At 51.6% G+C, this 17500-nt stretch overlaps 2 protein-coding genes across 2 annotated transcripts in view; both read right to left on the reverse strand.

Moving 5' to 3' along the window:
- The window catches only part of LOC311113787 (histone H4), a gene marked incomplete at both ends in the record, with an annotated part of 312 nt that extends 253 nt beyond the window's left edge, over window positions 1-59 (reverse strand). The window contains one exon of the mRNA XM_084157098.1: window positions 1-59. This exon is cut by the window's left edge and continues 253 nt beyond it. Coding sequence (XP_084013224.1) covers window positions 1-59 — 59 coding nt within the window.
- A 17042-nt stretch (window positions 60-17101) lies between these two features.
- On the reverse strand, window positions 17102-17488 carry LOC311113394 (histone H2A; the record flags this gene model as incomplete). Its single annotated transcript, XM_084156605.1, has 1 exon — window positions 17102-17488. The coding sequence occupies one exon, from the start codon at window positions 17486-17488 to the stop codon at window positions 17102-17104; it is 387 nt and encodes a 128-aa protein (XP_084012731.1).
- Window positions 17489-17500: the final 12 nt, after the last annotated feature.

Genomic DNA, 17500 nt, shown 5'->3' on the forward strand with positions numbered 1-17500 from the left:
CGGTGACGCTTGGCGCCTCCTTTTCCGAGTCCCTTGCCGCCTTTGCCTCTTCCGGACATGGTGTGTTCGCTAGTTGAGTTCAAGTGAATGAATGATTTCAGCGCCGGTGCGCGGTGCGCTATTATCTGCGTTTGGTCGACCTGATTGAGGCCGGCGGCACAGAAAGCGCGCCTCTGTTATATGTTCGGAGGCGTTGCAAAGGGGAGGGCGCTCGTTCTAGGGGACTAGGGAGGAGCGATTTCAAAGATGACGTGAAAGCAACTAAAGTGCGCGGGAAACATACTCAAATACTGATATAGGCTATGTGGAACACAAGGCCAAACTGTGACAACTGGGAGATCAGCTAGTACACTGTGTCCCTCTCCTCATATTGTTGTTGTTGTTGTTGTTGTTGTTGTTGTTGTTGCACCTGATTCTACTCATTGAGGACTTGGTAATTTAGGTGACAGGTTGTTCAATCAGCTGTGGCTGTCCAGGCCTACAAGAAAAATGGGTCCTGTTGGGGGTAGCCTACTCTACCGCTGGAGTTGGGAAACACTGAAATGGAAGGGGGACACGCAGTGAGCAAAACTCCTAACCACATAAAAACACAGACACTTGAGATCATTAAGAGCTATAAGGAGTCCATCAACTACCTGGTCAGTCAAGTCATATAGGGGGGGATTTCATGGCCACCTGCTGGAGCAGAAGTCATGTTTGCCAACACTGGCCTTAAAATCATTAAATTTAGGAGCTATAAGGAGTCCATCAACTAACTGGTCAGTCAAGTCATATAGGGAGGGATGTCATGGCCACCTGCTGGAGCACAAGTAATGTTTGCCAACACTGGCCTTAAAATCATTAGGAGCTATAAGGAATAAATCAACTCATCATTCAAGTCATATAGGGAGGGATCTTAGCACCACCTGCTGGATCAGAAGTACCCTTCACCGTAGGCACAAGAGAGCCATCATCTCTCAACCGGTGCAATTTCCATAAGTATGTGGTAATAAAACAAACAACGACAGCTCCTCATATAGGCAGTGGTTTCACACATTTTTCTCCAAGATGTTCAAACGTTCATAGATGACCAGCAGGGTCAAATAATAAGCACAGTGGTTGTAGAGGTTGCAACAGGTCAGTCAGTACATCAGGAGTAAATGTCACTTGTTGTTAGTGTTGTAGTTCCTATTTCTACGGTGTTGCCTACCTGCAGCAATCATGATTTACCTGCAGTGTTGATTGCAATTACGTAATTTGTCAACTCATAATAACAGATGTTTTGCAAACCGTTGATGTTTAAATAAATGGATTCCCGGTGTCCGGATACCTTTTCTCTTAAGGGATGTGATTGAGTGAATCCAAAGTAAGTTGGTCTAAATACATAATAGGATGAATCATTCAGGTAAAATAACACAATGTCTATTTGAGTCGAATCAACGTAATATAATCCTTTTTACGTCTCTATCATCTTTACTCAATGTATTGGACCACATCAACTCAACTTACTCAAGCTTATCTACTCATAAAAACAAGCAAAAAGATCTACTCAACAATATGACGTGTGCTTTTGTTGACTGTAATAGCTTGAGTACATTCCACAAAGTCATTTTTTACAGTGTATCTAAAGACACGTTTGTTGTGGTGATGCACTTTTTCTTTGACGTTGAACTTGCATTGAACAGACAAATCCATTTCGTTACAACCCTTTTGTAGTATGACTTAGGAATATTTGTTGATGATCCTAATGTCTATGCGTGAATAGTGATTGGTTGTTGGTGAAATATTGCTGAGAACCCATCATTTCCTGGCCTTTTTTCACTATTGAGCTATTTTGAAACATTTGTTTTGCTATTGGATTCATAATGGTGACCTGGGACAAGTAATTAGTGAAACCAGAGTTCAGCAGTTGCCATTAAAGCGATCGAACCAAGTCATCCTAATAGGCTAGTATTAGCCTAAAGCAGGGTTTCCCAAACTCGGGCCACATTTTGGGAGTTTTTGCCCTAGCACTACACAGCTGATTCAAATAATCAACTCATCATCATCAAGCTGGGAGTATTAGAATCAGTTGTGGAGTGCTAGGGCAAAACGCAAAACGCGCACCCCTTGTGGACCCCAGGACCGCGTTTGGGAAACGCTGGCCTAAAGAGCAAATGCTGAAAGGGACTCACCATGAGGTGCAGTACCCACATTTAACCACAAGATGGCCTCCGTGCTCCATTGTAAAGTTTGGGCCTCTGCATGAGTCTCTCAGCAGCACTGCAACATGGGACTTTCAAAGTAAGTTGGCATGCAATGTTTTTTCTGGACTGCATGCAAGGCTATTATTACACACAACTAATAGTGTCAATTATTCATCTGAACACAATTCTTGTTACTATTCGGCCTATATTATCACTCGTTTCTTTTTCCCCTCCTTTGTAAAGCATTTTACTGTGTTACTATATAGTTCAAAGGAAGTGGATGATGCCAGATGGTTGTGTATATACACACACACAAACATTGAAGCTAGACTTCAGGCAACTAAAAAGGTGCAATACGTAGCTTTTAGACGTGTTAGTGAACAACATACATGGTGGCTAATGTAGAGGTGCGTGTATACATGGAACAATTGTGCCTTTTTGATGGAAATATGGAGGTGGCTCTTAAAAGAGCCTTTGGGGGATATTCGAGTTCAGGTCATCCTCATTTATGCGCGCTCTCCGCGAATACGGCGGGCCAGCTGGATGTCCTTGGGCATGATGGTCACCCGCTTGGCGTGGATGGCGCACAGGTTGGTGTCCTCGAACAGGCCGACCAGGTAAGCCTCGCTAGCCTCCTGTAGGGCCATCACGGCGGAGCTCTGGAAGCGCAGGTCGGTCTTGAAGTCCTGGGCGATTTCTCGCACCAGGCGCTGGAAGGGCAGCTTGCGGATGAGTAGCTCAGTGGACTTCTGGTAACGACGGATCTCTCTCAGAGCCACGGTGCCGGGCCTGTAACGGTGAGGCTTCTTCACACCGCCGGTGGCCGGGGCACTCTTGCGAGCAGCCTTAGTGGCGAGCTGCTTCCTGGGGGCTTTGCCACCGGTGGATTTGCGAGCGGTTTGCTTGGTTCTGGCCATGGCGCTGCTCTGACAGTCGGGAGTATAGCCTCGAAATGCCTATGTGAAGTTTATAAAGCCGGCAGTGGCGCCTGCTGATTGGACACCATCTCCCCACCACCCCGATTGGCCCGTTTCGCAGGCCTCCTCCGTTGGCCATTGGACGGGAGGCCCGGCCTCTCCAAAACGACTAGTTACCGGAGTGTAACTCCAGTTCTATGAGTGGAGCGGAGCCCCATAGGGGAGCTCTGCTCCTAGTGGTTTACCCTCTGCCCTAAGGCAGAAACAGCCTGAAGCAAAATTATGCACACACCTACAGCCAATAGGAGTACAGGTGTCCCTATATAAGGAACCCCGTTCCCTCAATCTGCCTCCCGAGATATTATCTTCAGCGAGACTAGAGAGGGTCGGTAGGGCCTTAAGTCCTATGGGGCTCCGCTCCACTCATAGAACTGGAGTTACACTCCGGTAACTAGTCGTTCTATATCGTGGAGCTCCGCCCCATAGGGGAGCTCTGCTCCTAGTGGTTTAAGGCGGAGCGAAACGCTCCAAAATGTACTCCCTGCCGAGCCTAACACTTCTCATTAAAAAATGAAAAAAGGTCAAGCCCAGCAATGGCTGCAACCAATTCCCGCAGTACTGCGACTAAAAAACGATTAGTTACCGGAGTGTAACTCCAGTTCTATGAGTGGAGCGGAGCCCCATAGGGGAGCTATGCTCCTAGTGGTTTACCCTCTGCCCTAAGGCAGATGCAGCCTGAAGCAAAATTATGCACACACCTACAGCCAATAGGAGTACAGGTGTCCCTATATAAGGAACCCCGTTCCCTCAATCTGCCTCCCGAGATATTATCTTCAGCGAGACTAGAGAGGGTCGGTAGGGCCTTAAGTCCTATGGGGCTCCGCTCCACTCATAGAACTGGAGTTACACTCCGGTAACTAATCGTTCTATATCGTGGAGCTCCGCCCCATAGGGGAGCTATGCTCCTAGTGGTTTAAGGCGGAGCGAAACGCTCCAAAATGTACTCCCTGCCGAGCCTAACACTTCCCATTAAAAAATGAAAAGGTCAAGCCCAGCAATGGCTGCAACCAATTCCCGCAGTACTGCGACTAAAAACCCATCAGGGCGTCACAATATACCGCGTCATCGGTTATAGACCCGCCCCATCTAGCTCAATGACAATGTCAATGGCTATTGGGCAGATCAATAGAATAGACGCCGTGCTAATCTGACTAGCAGATAGCCGTGCCTCAATATTCTATGGAACAAAATATACCAGTCATACTAAACTGAACCTCAGATAGATGACCTCACATTCTGTCCACTCAATACATGTTTCTATATGCTGACACTGTCAGCCAGGAGACATGCCACAGAATATGCTCTTCATCCGAAGCGGACCTGATAGAGACCAGTCTATCATCCTGCTTCTCCCTCCTCTACCTCAAGATTCCCCTTCAGCTGTGCTGAGTGCAATCGAGATTGGAGTTTAAAAGGCTTATTCTTGACATAAGTCTTCCTAACCAGAGCGGACCTGATTGGAACCTGTCCAAGGTCCTGCTCTGTCCTCCTTTTCTAGCTCAAGAACGCCTTTCAGCTCTGCTGAAATTCGATCGAACAAAAGAGTTAGAAAACGTGTCCATAATATGTTACTTCTAATAAAAGCGGACTTATGAACTTATTCACAATCCTGCTTTCTTTCTCTATTCTGCTCATGATCTCCCTTCAGCCACGCTGAGTACAGACCGAGCCAAAGAGTTAGAAGACATATCCAACAGATAGAAACGGATAAAAGGAGACGGTGTCGACCATGACGCTGCTCTACAAATATCCTCTACCTCTGTTCCTCTGAAAAGAGCAGTAGAAGCTGCTACTCCACGAGTGGAGTGCGCTCTAATACCCTGAGGCGGTTGTTGCCCCGCCGCCTCGTACGCCGTCTCAATGCCTTCACAAAGCCAATGAGACAAACGCTGTTTTGAAAGTGGTCTACCCAATGCAGCCGCACCGTGACACACAAACAGCTGAGGCGATGACCTAACCGCCGCTGTGCGCCTAACGTAACACGCCAAAGCGCGTACTGGGCACAGACAGTGAAGCTTTTCCTCACTCCTCTCCCCATGGGGAGGGGGATGAAAAGCCCACAATTCCACGATCTGCGATCTATATGCACTGTTAATAACCTTCGGCACAAATGCCGGGTTAGGACGTAACACCGCTCTGCTCAAATCGCCATTAATGGCAAGGCAGTCGGGTCTCGTCGACAGTGCACACAAATCGCTGACTCGTTTAGCAGTAGTCAAGGTGAGCAACAGCGCCGTCTTGATAGACAGCATCTTGAGGGGTATTTGATTCAATGGCTCGAACGGCGACTTACATAGCGCTTCGAGAACCAATGCCAAATCCCACTTGGGCAGCGTAGCTCTAGGTCTTGGCCTAAGCCGTTGCGTTCCCAATAGGAAACGTTTCACTAAAGGGTGACTGAAAACACTTTTTCCGTTAAAACCTTCATGACCAGCTGAAATTGCCGCTGCAAACACTCGAATAGTGGAGGGCGATTTCTGCTTATCAAACATAGACTGTAGGAATGAGAGCACACTCTCTACCTGACAGCTCATGGGGTCCACGTCCTGTGTATCACACCATCGTGAGAAAACGTTCCATCTGCTGGTATACACCCTAGAAGTGGAACCGGCTCTTGCGCCCTGTATTGTTCTGATCACTGCATCAGACAACCCACGGCGCTTTAACCTGTCCCATTCAGGAACCAAGCCTTCAGTGGTTGGCCGATTATGGGCCATTGCCCTATCGAGCCTCCCGCCTGAGTCAACGCGTCTCGTTGATGTGGAATTGGCCAGGGTGGCGCAATCAACATCTGACTCATCTCTGCAAACCACGGAGCCCCCGGGCGATCGGGCGCTATCAGTATCACTGACAGCTCCTCTGACCTCACCCTGGCTAGCAGTGGGAGAATGCAAGACAGCGGAGGGAATGCATACAGGAGAACTTTCGGCCACAGGTAGTGCGCGAATGCGTCTCTTCCCAATGGCGGTTCGTCCTGGTTTCTCAGAGAGAACCATAGGGGACACTGCGCGTTCACACGTGACGCGAACAGGTCCACCTCGGCTCTCCCGAATTGTTCCCAAATCTGTAGAACAATGTCCGGGTGCAGACACCACTCGTCGTCTCGAGGACCCCCTCTTGACATGAGGTCTGCCCCTACGTTCAAGTAGCCCGGAATGTGTGCTGCTCTCAACGAGCGAAGGTGCTTGTGAGCCCACAGCCACAATTCCACTGCCGCCCGATGAAGGGCAGGAGACCTGACCCCTCCCTGGCGGTTTATGTGAGCTACTGTGGTTCGGTTGTCTGACCAGACCAACACATCGCGACCCCGAAGGGTAGACGCGAAGTGGGTCAAGACCAGTCGCACCGTTTCCAACTCTAGGAGGTTGATGTGACGACCTGATTGAGGCCATGCACCTCCTATCGCTTGAGACTGACATGTCCCTCCCCATCCAGTCAGAGAGGCATCTGTAAACACTGGAATGTAGGATGACACCTTGCCCATCGGGACTCCGTGCGTGAGAACGCACGGGTTCCGCCAATAGTCCAGGTCTGCTCTTAGCGAGAGAGGAACCACCACCAACCGATGACGTTGACGCACTGGGTCTAGTCTTAGTTGGGCGAACCACCGCTGTGCTTTGCGCATGTGCAGAAGCCCTAGCGGGACCACAGAGTGGGCTGCCGACATGAGACCCAAAAGTGACCTGATCGATAGCGCCGTTACTGTGTGATTCGGACGACACTTCCTCAGGGCTAGTAACAATGCTGCCCTTCGAGGGTCCGAAATTCGCGCCCTCATCATTACAGTGTCTAGCTGTAGTCCCAGGTAGACAATCTGATGACTGGGCCAGGGTGCGCTCTTTTTCCAATTCACAGCAAACCCCAGACGCGTGAGATGAATCACTGTCTGTGTCGTGTGTGTGAACGCCAGCTCTGCTGACGGGGCGAGAATCAGCAGGTCGTCTAGGTAGGCTAATAGCCTTATCCCTTGACGACGCAGCGGTTCCAATGCCGCCTCCACACATTTGGAAAACGTTCGAGGTGCCAGGGCGTACCCAAACGGCATCCTCGTGAACTCGTACGCCACCCCTTGAAAGGCGAACCGCAGAAACTTTCTGTGGCGCGATTGTATCGGCACATGAAAGTACGCGTCCTTTAGGTCTATGCTTGTACAAAAATCTCCCTTCTGAACACATTCCAGTAGGCGTTTTGTCGTCAGCATTCGGAAGGGCCGTTTGGTTATGCTCTCGTTGAGAATGCGTAAATCCAAAATCGGCCTCACTCCCCCCGTCTTTTTTGGCACTAGGAAATAGGGCGAGTAAAGCCCCTTGTTCCTTTGCTCTCGGGGAACTACTGTGACCGCCTCCTTCGCCAAAAGTTCCGTAATCTCTGATCTCAGAGCGGCTACTTTGTCTGGCGTTTTCATCACCGTTTCCACCACTCCCTTGAACGGGGGTGGGGTCCGATGGAATTGGAGGGCATAACCCTTCTCTAACGTCTGTTCTAGCCAGCGTGAGAGGGTACAGCTTCGACGCCACTGCCAGCAATGCAGAGACAGCGGGTGCGCACGAAGCTGTGGTGCGTCCAGTAGGAAGGACCTGTATTCCTCTATGGCCCTCGCCGCCGCTATTCCCCAGCACTGGGTTGGTGGAATAGCCCAAGTCGGGCCCCCCTTGAAAGGGAGAGGATACGTCAGCTCGTTCTGGGTGAGTCGGGGGCTTTGATACGTTGGTTACGACCGTAACTCCAGTAATCTTGCCCTCCAGGAACGCAGCACGGGTCTGAACTGCGCTGTCTGAGGTACTGGCCTGAGACAGAGCGCTCTGCCCGGAAAGCGATTGCGTCATCATGTCATTGTCTGACTGAGACTGCCGCTTAACATGAGACTCATCCTTTACAGAATTCAATAGAATCTGAAAGGTGTGATCTCTGACTGACACCACACGGTGGTGCCACAATGCCTCTTTACTGGTCTTAGGCGACTGTTCAACGACACACTCAATATGTGGTGAGCTGCGCTCATAGCCATGGGCATTGACACGTTCAGAATAATTCGGAGGCGTCCATACCTTGGTTATACCTGTAACCCTGGTATTCCCGCTCTCCGTGAACGTCGCACGGGTCTGATCTGCGCTGACTGAGGCATTAGCCTGCAGCAAGGCGTCATTCCCGGCTAGCGGCTGCGTCTTCATGTCACATTGGGACAGAGACAGCTGCCTGCTGAATGTGAGGTATCCTGAGATAAGCCAAGACGGTGTCTTGGTATCTTTCCTCCCTTCACCTCCTGTGTGCGTTCAGCTCTGCACCTCTGGTGGGCTGAACTACGCTCAGTGTGGTGAGTATTAGCGCGTTCAGAAATAAGTGGGGGCGTCGATACACTGGGAAACTTCGTCACCGTGGTAATCGGGCCCTCCGTGAACGCAGCATGGGTCTGAATCGCACTAACCGAGACCTTAGTCTGCGATAGTGCGCCATCCCCAACTAGCGGCTGCGTCATCATGTCTCCTGACTGAGACTGCAGCCTGCTATGAGAGGCACTCACTACAGTACTCCTTGGAGTCTGTAATGTGAGTTCTCTTTGAGATAAACCAAGACGGCGTCTAGGTATTATTCCTCCTTTCACCTCCTGTGTGCGTTCAGCTCTGCACCCCTGGTGGGCTGAACTACACTCAGTGTGGTGAGCCTGGGCGCGTTCAGGAAAAGGTGGGGGCGCCGATACACTGGGCACCTTCGTGACCGTGGTAATCGGGCCCTTCTTGAACGCAGCATGGGTCTGGGTCGTACTAACAGAGACCTTAGTCTGTGATAGTGCGCCACCCCCAATGTGGTTATTATCAGCGCGTTCTGAGAGAAACGGGGGCGCCGATACGTGGTTACGCCCGTAACCGTAGTAATCAGGCCCTCCGTGAACGCAGCACGGGTCTGAACTGCACTGACTGAGGCGTTAGCCTGAGACAGAGCGCCGTCCCGGATAGCGGTCGCGTCATCATGCCATTATCTGGCTGAGACTGCAGCCTGCTATGTGAGACACTCACTACGGCACTCCTAGGAGTCTGTAAAGTGAGGTCCTATAAGGTACACTTAATACCTTTTATATACCTGCCTTATGTGTGCATTCAGCAACGCACCATGGTGGGCTGAGCTGCACTCATAGTGGTAAGAGAGAGAGCGAGAGTGAGGAAGGTCGAACGCTCTCGGATGTATTATGGAAAAGGGGGCTCTTTCTTGACAGTGTCAAGTAGAGCCAACTCTTTATTACACACATCAACAAAAAACATTCTCCTCCATACACTCAACGGTAGAGTGGGGGGGGACAGTGGGCTCGGTCACAGCAGGCGCTGTGCCGTCTTCCGTTCTCTCCCCCTCGCCTGTCATAAACGGCGTCTCTTCTGGCCGCCCTTCGGGTGATGCCAGGATGACGCTTTAATGACCTCTCTCGCCGGCACCTCTGGCGCTGCAGGGGGGGGGCGAGGCCCGCTCCCTTGCTGCTGGAGGCCGCCGTCTGACGCCAAGCTGTAGCGAGAGTAACGGCCGCCCTTCCTCATATCCACTTCCGGGTTGGAGGGAATGGGGGGCAGCTTAATCTCCCGCTGTTTAGCAGCCCACTCAATGAGACCTGAGAATTCAGGCACAGAGAGGCTGTGGCGTCATCATCCAGGGATGTAATGACCTCACAATTTCCCGAAGGAAAAGGGGTGTTAAACATCTGGGTCAGTGTAATGAATTGTTCCAATAGAATATTCATTTCTTCCCCAATAGCCCTGTCATCTCCTGAGTCAGTGCCCTCAGATGATGCCTCAGCTGAGACTAACACTGATAGCACATCCTCAAGAGGAATATCCTCCCTAAAAATGCCCAATGCTGCTTCCACTCCTTCAAAAAAGGAGGGCGCAGCTGGCGCATAGTGGGGGATTGATGAAGCTGTCCCTGGCGTGCTGTGCCTCTCAACCCACGAAACAGTGTCGGGGGGGGTCGACAGCCGCCAAGGGGAACAGCGACATTGAGCTCTGAAAAGAGCTTTTGTTAAATGCTTACCTTGGATAAGCTAGGTGTGCTCATTGTAGGAAGACGTTGATGGCTGGATATCAACGACGAGATCTTCCTGAGTCTTCTATGGCTTCTTCAATTCTAGTCCAGTCGCTGAAGATAATGGGAGGCAGATTGAGGGAACGGGGTTCCTTATATAGGGACACCTGTACTCCTATTGGCTGTAGGTGTGTGCATAATTTTGCTTCAGGCTGCATCTGCCTTAGGGCAGAGGGTAAACCACTAGGAGCATAGCTCCCCTATGGGGCGGAGCTCCACGATATAGAACCCATAGGGCGTCACAATATACCGCGTCATCGGTTATAGACCCGCCCCATCTAGCTCAATGACAATGTCAATGGCTATTGGGCAGATCAATAGAATAGACGCCGTGCTAATCTGACTAGCAGATAGCCGTGCCTCAATATTCTATGACAACACTATTATCCACTAATGGAATGACATAAAATGTCACTCTACATTATGTGTCCAATAGCCCGCCTTACTCACTCAATGGAACCCAGAGATTAGTAGGCAGGGACAAAATATACCAGTCATACTAAACTGAACCTCAGATAGATGACCCCACATTCTGTCCACTTAATACATGTTTCTATATGCTGACACTGTCAGCCAGGAGACATGCCACAGAATATGCTCTTCACCCAAAGCGGACCTGATAGAGACCAGTCTATCATCCTGCTTCTCCCTCCTCTACCTCAAGATTCCCCTTCAGCTGTGCTGAGTGCAATCGAGATTGGAGTTTAAAAGGCTTATCCTTGACATAAGTCTTCCTAACCAGAGCGGACCTGATTGGAACCTGTCCAAGGTCCTGCTCTGTCCTCTTTTTCTAGCTCAAGAACGCCTTTCAGCTCTGCTGAAATTCGATCGAACAAAAGAGTTAGAAAACATGTCCATAATATGTTACTTCTAATAAAAGCGGACTTATGAACTTATTCACAATCCTGCTTTCTTTCTCTATTCTGCTCATGATCTCCCTTCAGCCACGCTGAGTACAGACCGAGCCAAAGAGTTAGAAGACATATCCAACAGATAGAAACGGATAAAAGGAGACGGTGTCGACCATGACGCTGCTCTACAAATATCCTCTACCTCTGTTCCTCTGAAAAGAGCAGTAGAAGCTGCTACTCCACGAGTGGAGTGCGCTCTAATACCCTGAGGCGGTTGTTGCCCCGCCGCCTCGTACGCCGTCTCAATGCCTTCACAAAGCCAATGAGACAAACGCTGTTTTGAGAGTGGTCTACCCAATGCAGCCGCACCGTGACACACAAACAGCTGAGGCGATGACCTAACCGCCGCTGTGCGCCTAACGTAACACGCCAAAGCGCGTACTGGGCACAGACAGTGAAGCTTTTCCTCACTCCTCTCCCCATGGGGAGGGGGATGAAAAGCCCACAATTCCACGATCTGCGATCTATATGCACTGTTAATAACCTTCGGCACAAATGCCGGGTTAGGACGTAACACCGCTCTGCTCAGATCGCCATTAATGGCAAGGCAGTCGGGTCTCGTCGACAGTGCACACAAATCGCTGACTCGTTTAGCAGTAGTCAAGGCGAGCAACAGCGCCGTCTTGATAGACAGCATCTTGAGGGGTATTTGATTCAATGGCTCGAACGGCGACTTACATAGCGCTTCGAGAACCAATGCCAAATCCCACTTGGGCAGCGTAGCTCTAGGCCTTGGCCTAAGCCGTTGCGTTCCCAATGGGAAACGTTTCACTAATGGGTGACTGAAAACACTTTTTCCGTTAAAACCTTCATGACCAGCTGAAATTGCCGCTGCAAACACTCGAATAGTGGAGGGCGATTTCTGCTTATCAAACATAGACTGTAGGAATGAGAGCACACTCTCTACCTGACAGCTCATGGGGTCCACGTCCTGTGTATCACACCATCGTGAGAAAACGTTCCATCTGCTGGTATACACCCTAGAAGTGGAACCGGCTCTTGCGCCCTGTATTGTTCTGATCACTGCATCAGACAACCCACGGCGCTTTAACCTGTCCCATTCAGGAACCAAGCCTTCAGTGGTTGGCCGATTATGGGCCATTGCCCTATCGAGCCTCCCGCCTGAGTCAACGCGTCTCGTCGATGTGGAATTGGCCAGGGTGGCGCAATCAACATCTGACTCATCTCTGCAAACCACGGAGCCCCCGGGCGATCGGGCGCTATCAGTATCACTGACAGCTCCTCTGACCTCACCCTGGCTAGCAGTGGGAGAATGCAAGACAGCGGAGGGAATGCATACAGGAGAACTTTCGGCCACGGGTAGTGCGCGAATGCGTCTCTTCCCAATGGCGGTTCGTCCTGGTTTCTCAGAGAGAACCATAGGGGACACTGCGCATTCACACGTGACGCGAACAGGTCCACCTCGGCTCTCCCGAATTGTTCCCAAATCTGTAGAACAATGTCCGGGTGCAGACACCACTCGTCGTCTCGAGGACCCCCTCTTGACATGAGGTCTGCCCCTACGTTCAAGTAGCCCGGAATGTGTGCTGCTCTCAACGAGCGAAGGTGCTTGTGAGCCCACAGCCACAATTCCACTGCCGCCCGATGAAGGGCAGGAGACCTGACCCCTCCCTGGCGGTTTATGTGAGCCACTGTGGTTCGGTTGTCTGACCAGACCAACACATCGCGACCCCGAAGGGTAGACGCGAAGTGGGTCAAGACCAGTCGCACCGTTTCCAACTCTAGGAGGTTGATGTGACGACCTGATTGAGGCCATGCACCTCCTATCGCTTGAGACTGACATGTCCCTCCCCATCCAGTCAGAGAGGCATCTGTAAACACTGGAATGTAGGATGACACCTTGCCCATCGGGACGCCGTGCGTGAGAACGCACGGGTTCCGCCAATAGTCCAGGTCTGCTCTTATCGAGAGAGGAACCACCACCAACCGATGACGTTGACGCACTGGGTCTAGTCTTAGTTGGGCGAACCACCGCTGTGCTTTGCGCATGTGCAAAAGCCCTAGCGGGACCACAGAGTGGGCTGCCGACATGAGACCCAAAAGTGACATGATCGATAGCGCCGTTACTGTGTGATTCGGACGACACTTCCTCAGGGCTAGTAACAATGCTGCCCTTCGAGGGTCCGAAATTCGCGCCCTCATCATTACAGTGTCTAGCTGTAGTCCCAGGTAGACAATCTGATGACTGGGCCAGGGTGCGCTCTTTTTCCAATTCACAGCAAACCCCAGACGCGTGAGATGAATCACTGTCTGTGTCGTGTGTGTGAACGCCAGCTCTGCTGACGGGGCGAGAATCAGCAGGTCGTCTAGGTAGGCTAATAGCCTTATCCCTTGACGACGCAGCGGTTCCAATGCCGCCTCCACACATTTGGAAAACGTTCGAGGTGCCAGGGCGTACCCAAACGGCATCCTCGTGAACTCGTACGCCACCCCTTGAAAGGCGAACCGCAGAAACTTTCTGTGGCGCGATTGTATCGGCACATGAAAGTACGCGTCCTTTAGGTCTATGCTTGTACAAAAATCTCCCTTCTGAACACATTCCAGTAGGCGTTTTGTCGTAAGCATTCGGAAGGGCCGTTTGGTTATGCTCTCGTTGAGAATGCGTAAATCCAAAATCGGCCTCACTCCCCCCGTCTTTTTTGGCACTAGGAAATAGGGCGAGTAAAGCCCCTTGTTCCTTCGCTCTCGGGGAACTACTGTGACCGCCTCCTTCGCCAAAAGTTCCGTAATCTCTGATCTCAGAGCGGCTACTTTGTCTGGCGTTTTCATCACCGTTTCCACCACTCCCTTGAACGGGGGTGGGGTCCGATGGAATTGGAGGGCATAACCCTTCTCTAACGTCTGTTCTAGCCAGCGTGAGAGGGTACAGCTTTGACGCCACTGCCAGCAATGCTGAGAAAGCGGGCGCGCACGAAGCTGTGGTGCGTCCAGTAGGAAGGACCTGTATTCCTCTATGGCCCTCGCCGCCGCTATTCCCCAGCACTGGGTTGGTGGAATAGCCCAAGGCGGGCCCCCTTTGAAAGGGAGAGGACACATCAGCTCGTTCTGCGTGAGTCGGGGGCTTTGATACGTTGGTTACGACCGTAACTCCAGTAATCTTGCCCTCCGTGAACGCAGCACGGGTATGAACTGCACTGTCTGAGGTACTGGCCTGAGACAGAGCGCTCTTCCCGGAAAGCGATTGCGTCATCATGTCATTGTCTGACTGAGACTGCCGCTTAGCATGAGACTTATCCTTTACAGAACTCAACAGAATCTGAAAGGTGTGATCTCTGACTGATACCACACGGTGGTGCCACAATGCCTCTTTACTGGTCTTAAGCGGCTGTTCAACGACACACTCAATGTGTGGTGAGCTGCGCTCAGAGCCATGGGCATTGATACGTTCAGAATAATTCGGAGGCGTCCATACCTTGGTTATACCTGTAACCCTGGTATTCCCGCTCTCCGTGAACGTCGCACGGGTCTGATCTGCGCTGATTGAGGCATTAGCCTGCAGCAAGGCGTCATTCCCGTTTAGCGGCTGCGTCTTCATGTCACATTGGGACAGAGACAGCTGCCTGCTGAATGTGAGGTATCCTGAGATAAGCCAAGACGGTGTCTTGGTATCTTTCCTCCCTTCACCTCCTGTGTGCGTTCAGCTCTGCACCTCTGGTGGGCTGAACTACGCTCAGTGTGGTGAGTATTAGCGCGTTCAGAAAGAAGTGGGGGCGCCGATACACTGGGAAACTTCGTCACCGTGGTAATCGGGCCCTCCGTGAACGCAGCATGGGTGTGAATCGCACTAACCGAGACCTTAGTCTGCGATAGTGCGCCATCCCCAACTAGCGGCTGCGTCATCATGTCTCCTGACTGAGACTGCAGCCTGCTATGAGAGGCACTCACTACAGTACTCCTTGGAGTCTGTAATGTGAGGTCTCTTTGAGATAAACCAAGACGGCGTCTAGGTATTATTCCTCCTTTCACCTCCTGTGTGCGTTCAGCTCTGCACCTCTGGTGGGCTGAACTACACTCAGTGTGGTGAGCCTGGGCGCGTTCAGGAAAAGGTGGGGGCGCCGATACACTGGGCACCTTCGTGACCGTGGTAATCGGGCCCTTCTTGAACGCAGCATGGGTCTGGGTCGTACTAACAGAGACCTTAGTGCGCCACCCCCAATGTGGTTATTATCAGCGCGTTCTGAGAGAAACGGGGGCGCCGATACGTGGTTACGCCCGTAACCGTAGTAATCAGGCCCTCCGTGAACGCAGCACGGGTCTGAACTGCACTGACTGAGGCGTTAGCCTGAGACAGAGCGCCGTCCCGGATAGCGGTCGCGTCATCATGCCATTATCTGGCTGAGACTGCAGCCTGCTATGTGAGACACTCACTACGGCACTCCTAGGAGTCTGTAAAGTGAGGTCCTATAAGGTACACTTAATACCTTTTATATACCTGCCTTATGTGTGCATTCAGCAACGCACCATGGTGGGCTGAGCTGCACTCATAGTGGTAAGAGAGAGAGCGAGGAAGGTCGAACGCTCTCGGATGTATTATGGAAAAGGGGCTCTTTCTTGACAGTGTCAAGTAGAGCCAACTCTTTATTACACACATCAACAAAAAACATTCTCCTCCATACACTCAACAGTAGAGTGGGTGGGGACAGTGGGCTCGGTCACAGCAGGCGCTGTGCCGTCTTCCGTTCTCTCCCCCTCGCCTGTCATAAACGGCGTCTCTTCTGGCCGCCCTTCGGGTGATGCCAGGATGACGCTTTAATGACCTCTCTCGCCGGCACCTCTGGCGCTGCAGGGGGGGGCGAGGCCCGCTCCCTTGCTGCTGGAGGCCGCCGTCTGACGCCAAGCTGTAGCGAGAGTAACGGCCGCCCTTCCTCATATCCACTTCCGGGTTGGAGGGAATGGGGGGCAGCTTAATCTCCCGCTGTTTAGCAGCCCACTCAATGAGACCTGAGAATTCAGGCACAGAGAGGCTGTGGCGTCATCATCCAGGGATGTAATGACCTCACAATTTCCCGAAGGAAAAGGGGTGTTAAACATCTGGGTCAGTGTAATGAATTGTTCCAATAGAATATTCATTTCTTCCCCAATAGCCCTGTCATCTCCTGAGTCAGTGCCCTCAGATGATGCCTCAGCTGAGACTAACACTGATAACACATCCTCAAGAGGAATATCCTCCCTAAAAATGCCCAATGCTGCTTCCACTCCTTCAAAAAAGGAGGGCGCAGCTGGCGCATAGTGGGGGATTGATGAAGCTGTCCCTGGCGTGCTGTGCCTCTCAACCCACGAAACAATGTCGGGGGGGGGTCGACAGCCGCCAAGGGGAACAGCGACATTGAGCTCTGAAAAGAGCTTTTGTTAAATGCTTACCTTATGGATTAGCTTGGTGTGCTCATTGTAGGACGACGTCGATGATCTGGAAAATCGACGGCGTTTTCTTCGTCCTGAGTCTTCTCTTCTTGGCTTCTTCAGTCTAGTCCAGTCGCTGAAGATAATGGGAGGCAGATTGAGGGAACGGGGTTCCTTATATAGGGACACCTGTACTCCTATTGGCTGTAGGTGTGTGCATAATTTTGCTTCAGGCTGTTTCTGCCTTAGGGCAGAGGGTAAACCACTAGGAGCAGAGCTCCCCTATGGGGCGGAGCTCCACGATATAGAACTCAAACTCCCGGTGCGCGCGCAATAGGACGCCGCCGGCCCTTTACGCGCAATAATAGTCGCCAAAGTCAAGAGTGACAGCTTATAGGCACGTATCATCTAATGCTAGCCTGCTATGGCAAATGAGGCCAAGTAGGTGTTGTTGTTCATGCAAGGCCTCATGTGGGCACAGAATGTCGAAATAGTTGTGTATACACCCACTCAATGTATTGCGGTCATAGAAAGGTACTTTGCGCTTTTGGAGAGCTAGGTGGTTGGCTCTTAAAAGAGCCTTTGGGGGTTGAGTAGTCAAGTTGAAGTCGCAGTAGCGAATTTACTTGGCTTTGACTGCCTTCTCGGTCTTCTTGGGGAGTAGGACTGCCTGGATGTTGGGCAGCACACCACCCTGAGCGATGGTCACACCGCCGAGCAGTTTGTTCAGCTCCTCGTCGTTACGGACGGCCAGTTGCAGGTGACGGGGGATGATACGAGTCTTCTTGTTGTCACGGGCAGCGTTGCCGGCCAACTCCAGGATCTCAGCAGTCAGGTACTCGAGTACGGCGGCCAGGTAGACTGGTGCGCCAGCGCCCACACGCTCGGCGTAGTTGCCTTTGCGCAGCAGCCTGTGCACACGGCCCACGGGGAACTGGAGGCCAGCACGGGATGAACGGGTCTTTGCCTTCGCCCTGGCCTTGCCTCCGGTTTTGCCTCTTCCGCTCATATTGGTAGCTTG

Source organism: Coregonus lavaretus (genome assembly GCF_964263955.1).
Source record: "Coregonus lavaretus genome assembly, chromosome: 40".
Classification (NCBI taxonomy): domain Eukaryota; kingdom Metazoa; phylum Chordata; class Actinopteri; order Salmoniformes; family Salmonidae; genus Coregonus; species Coregonus lavaretus.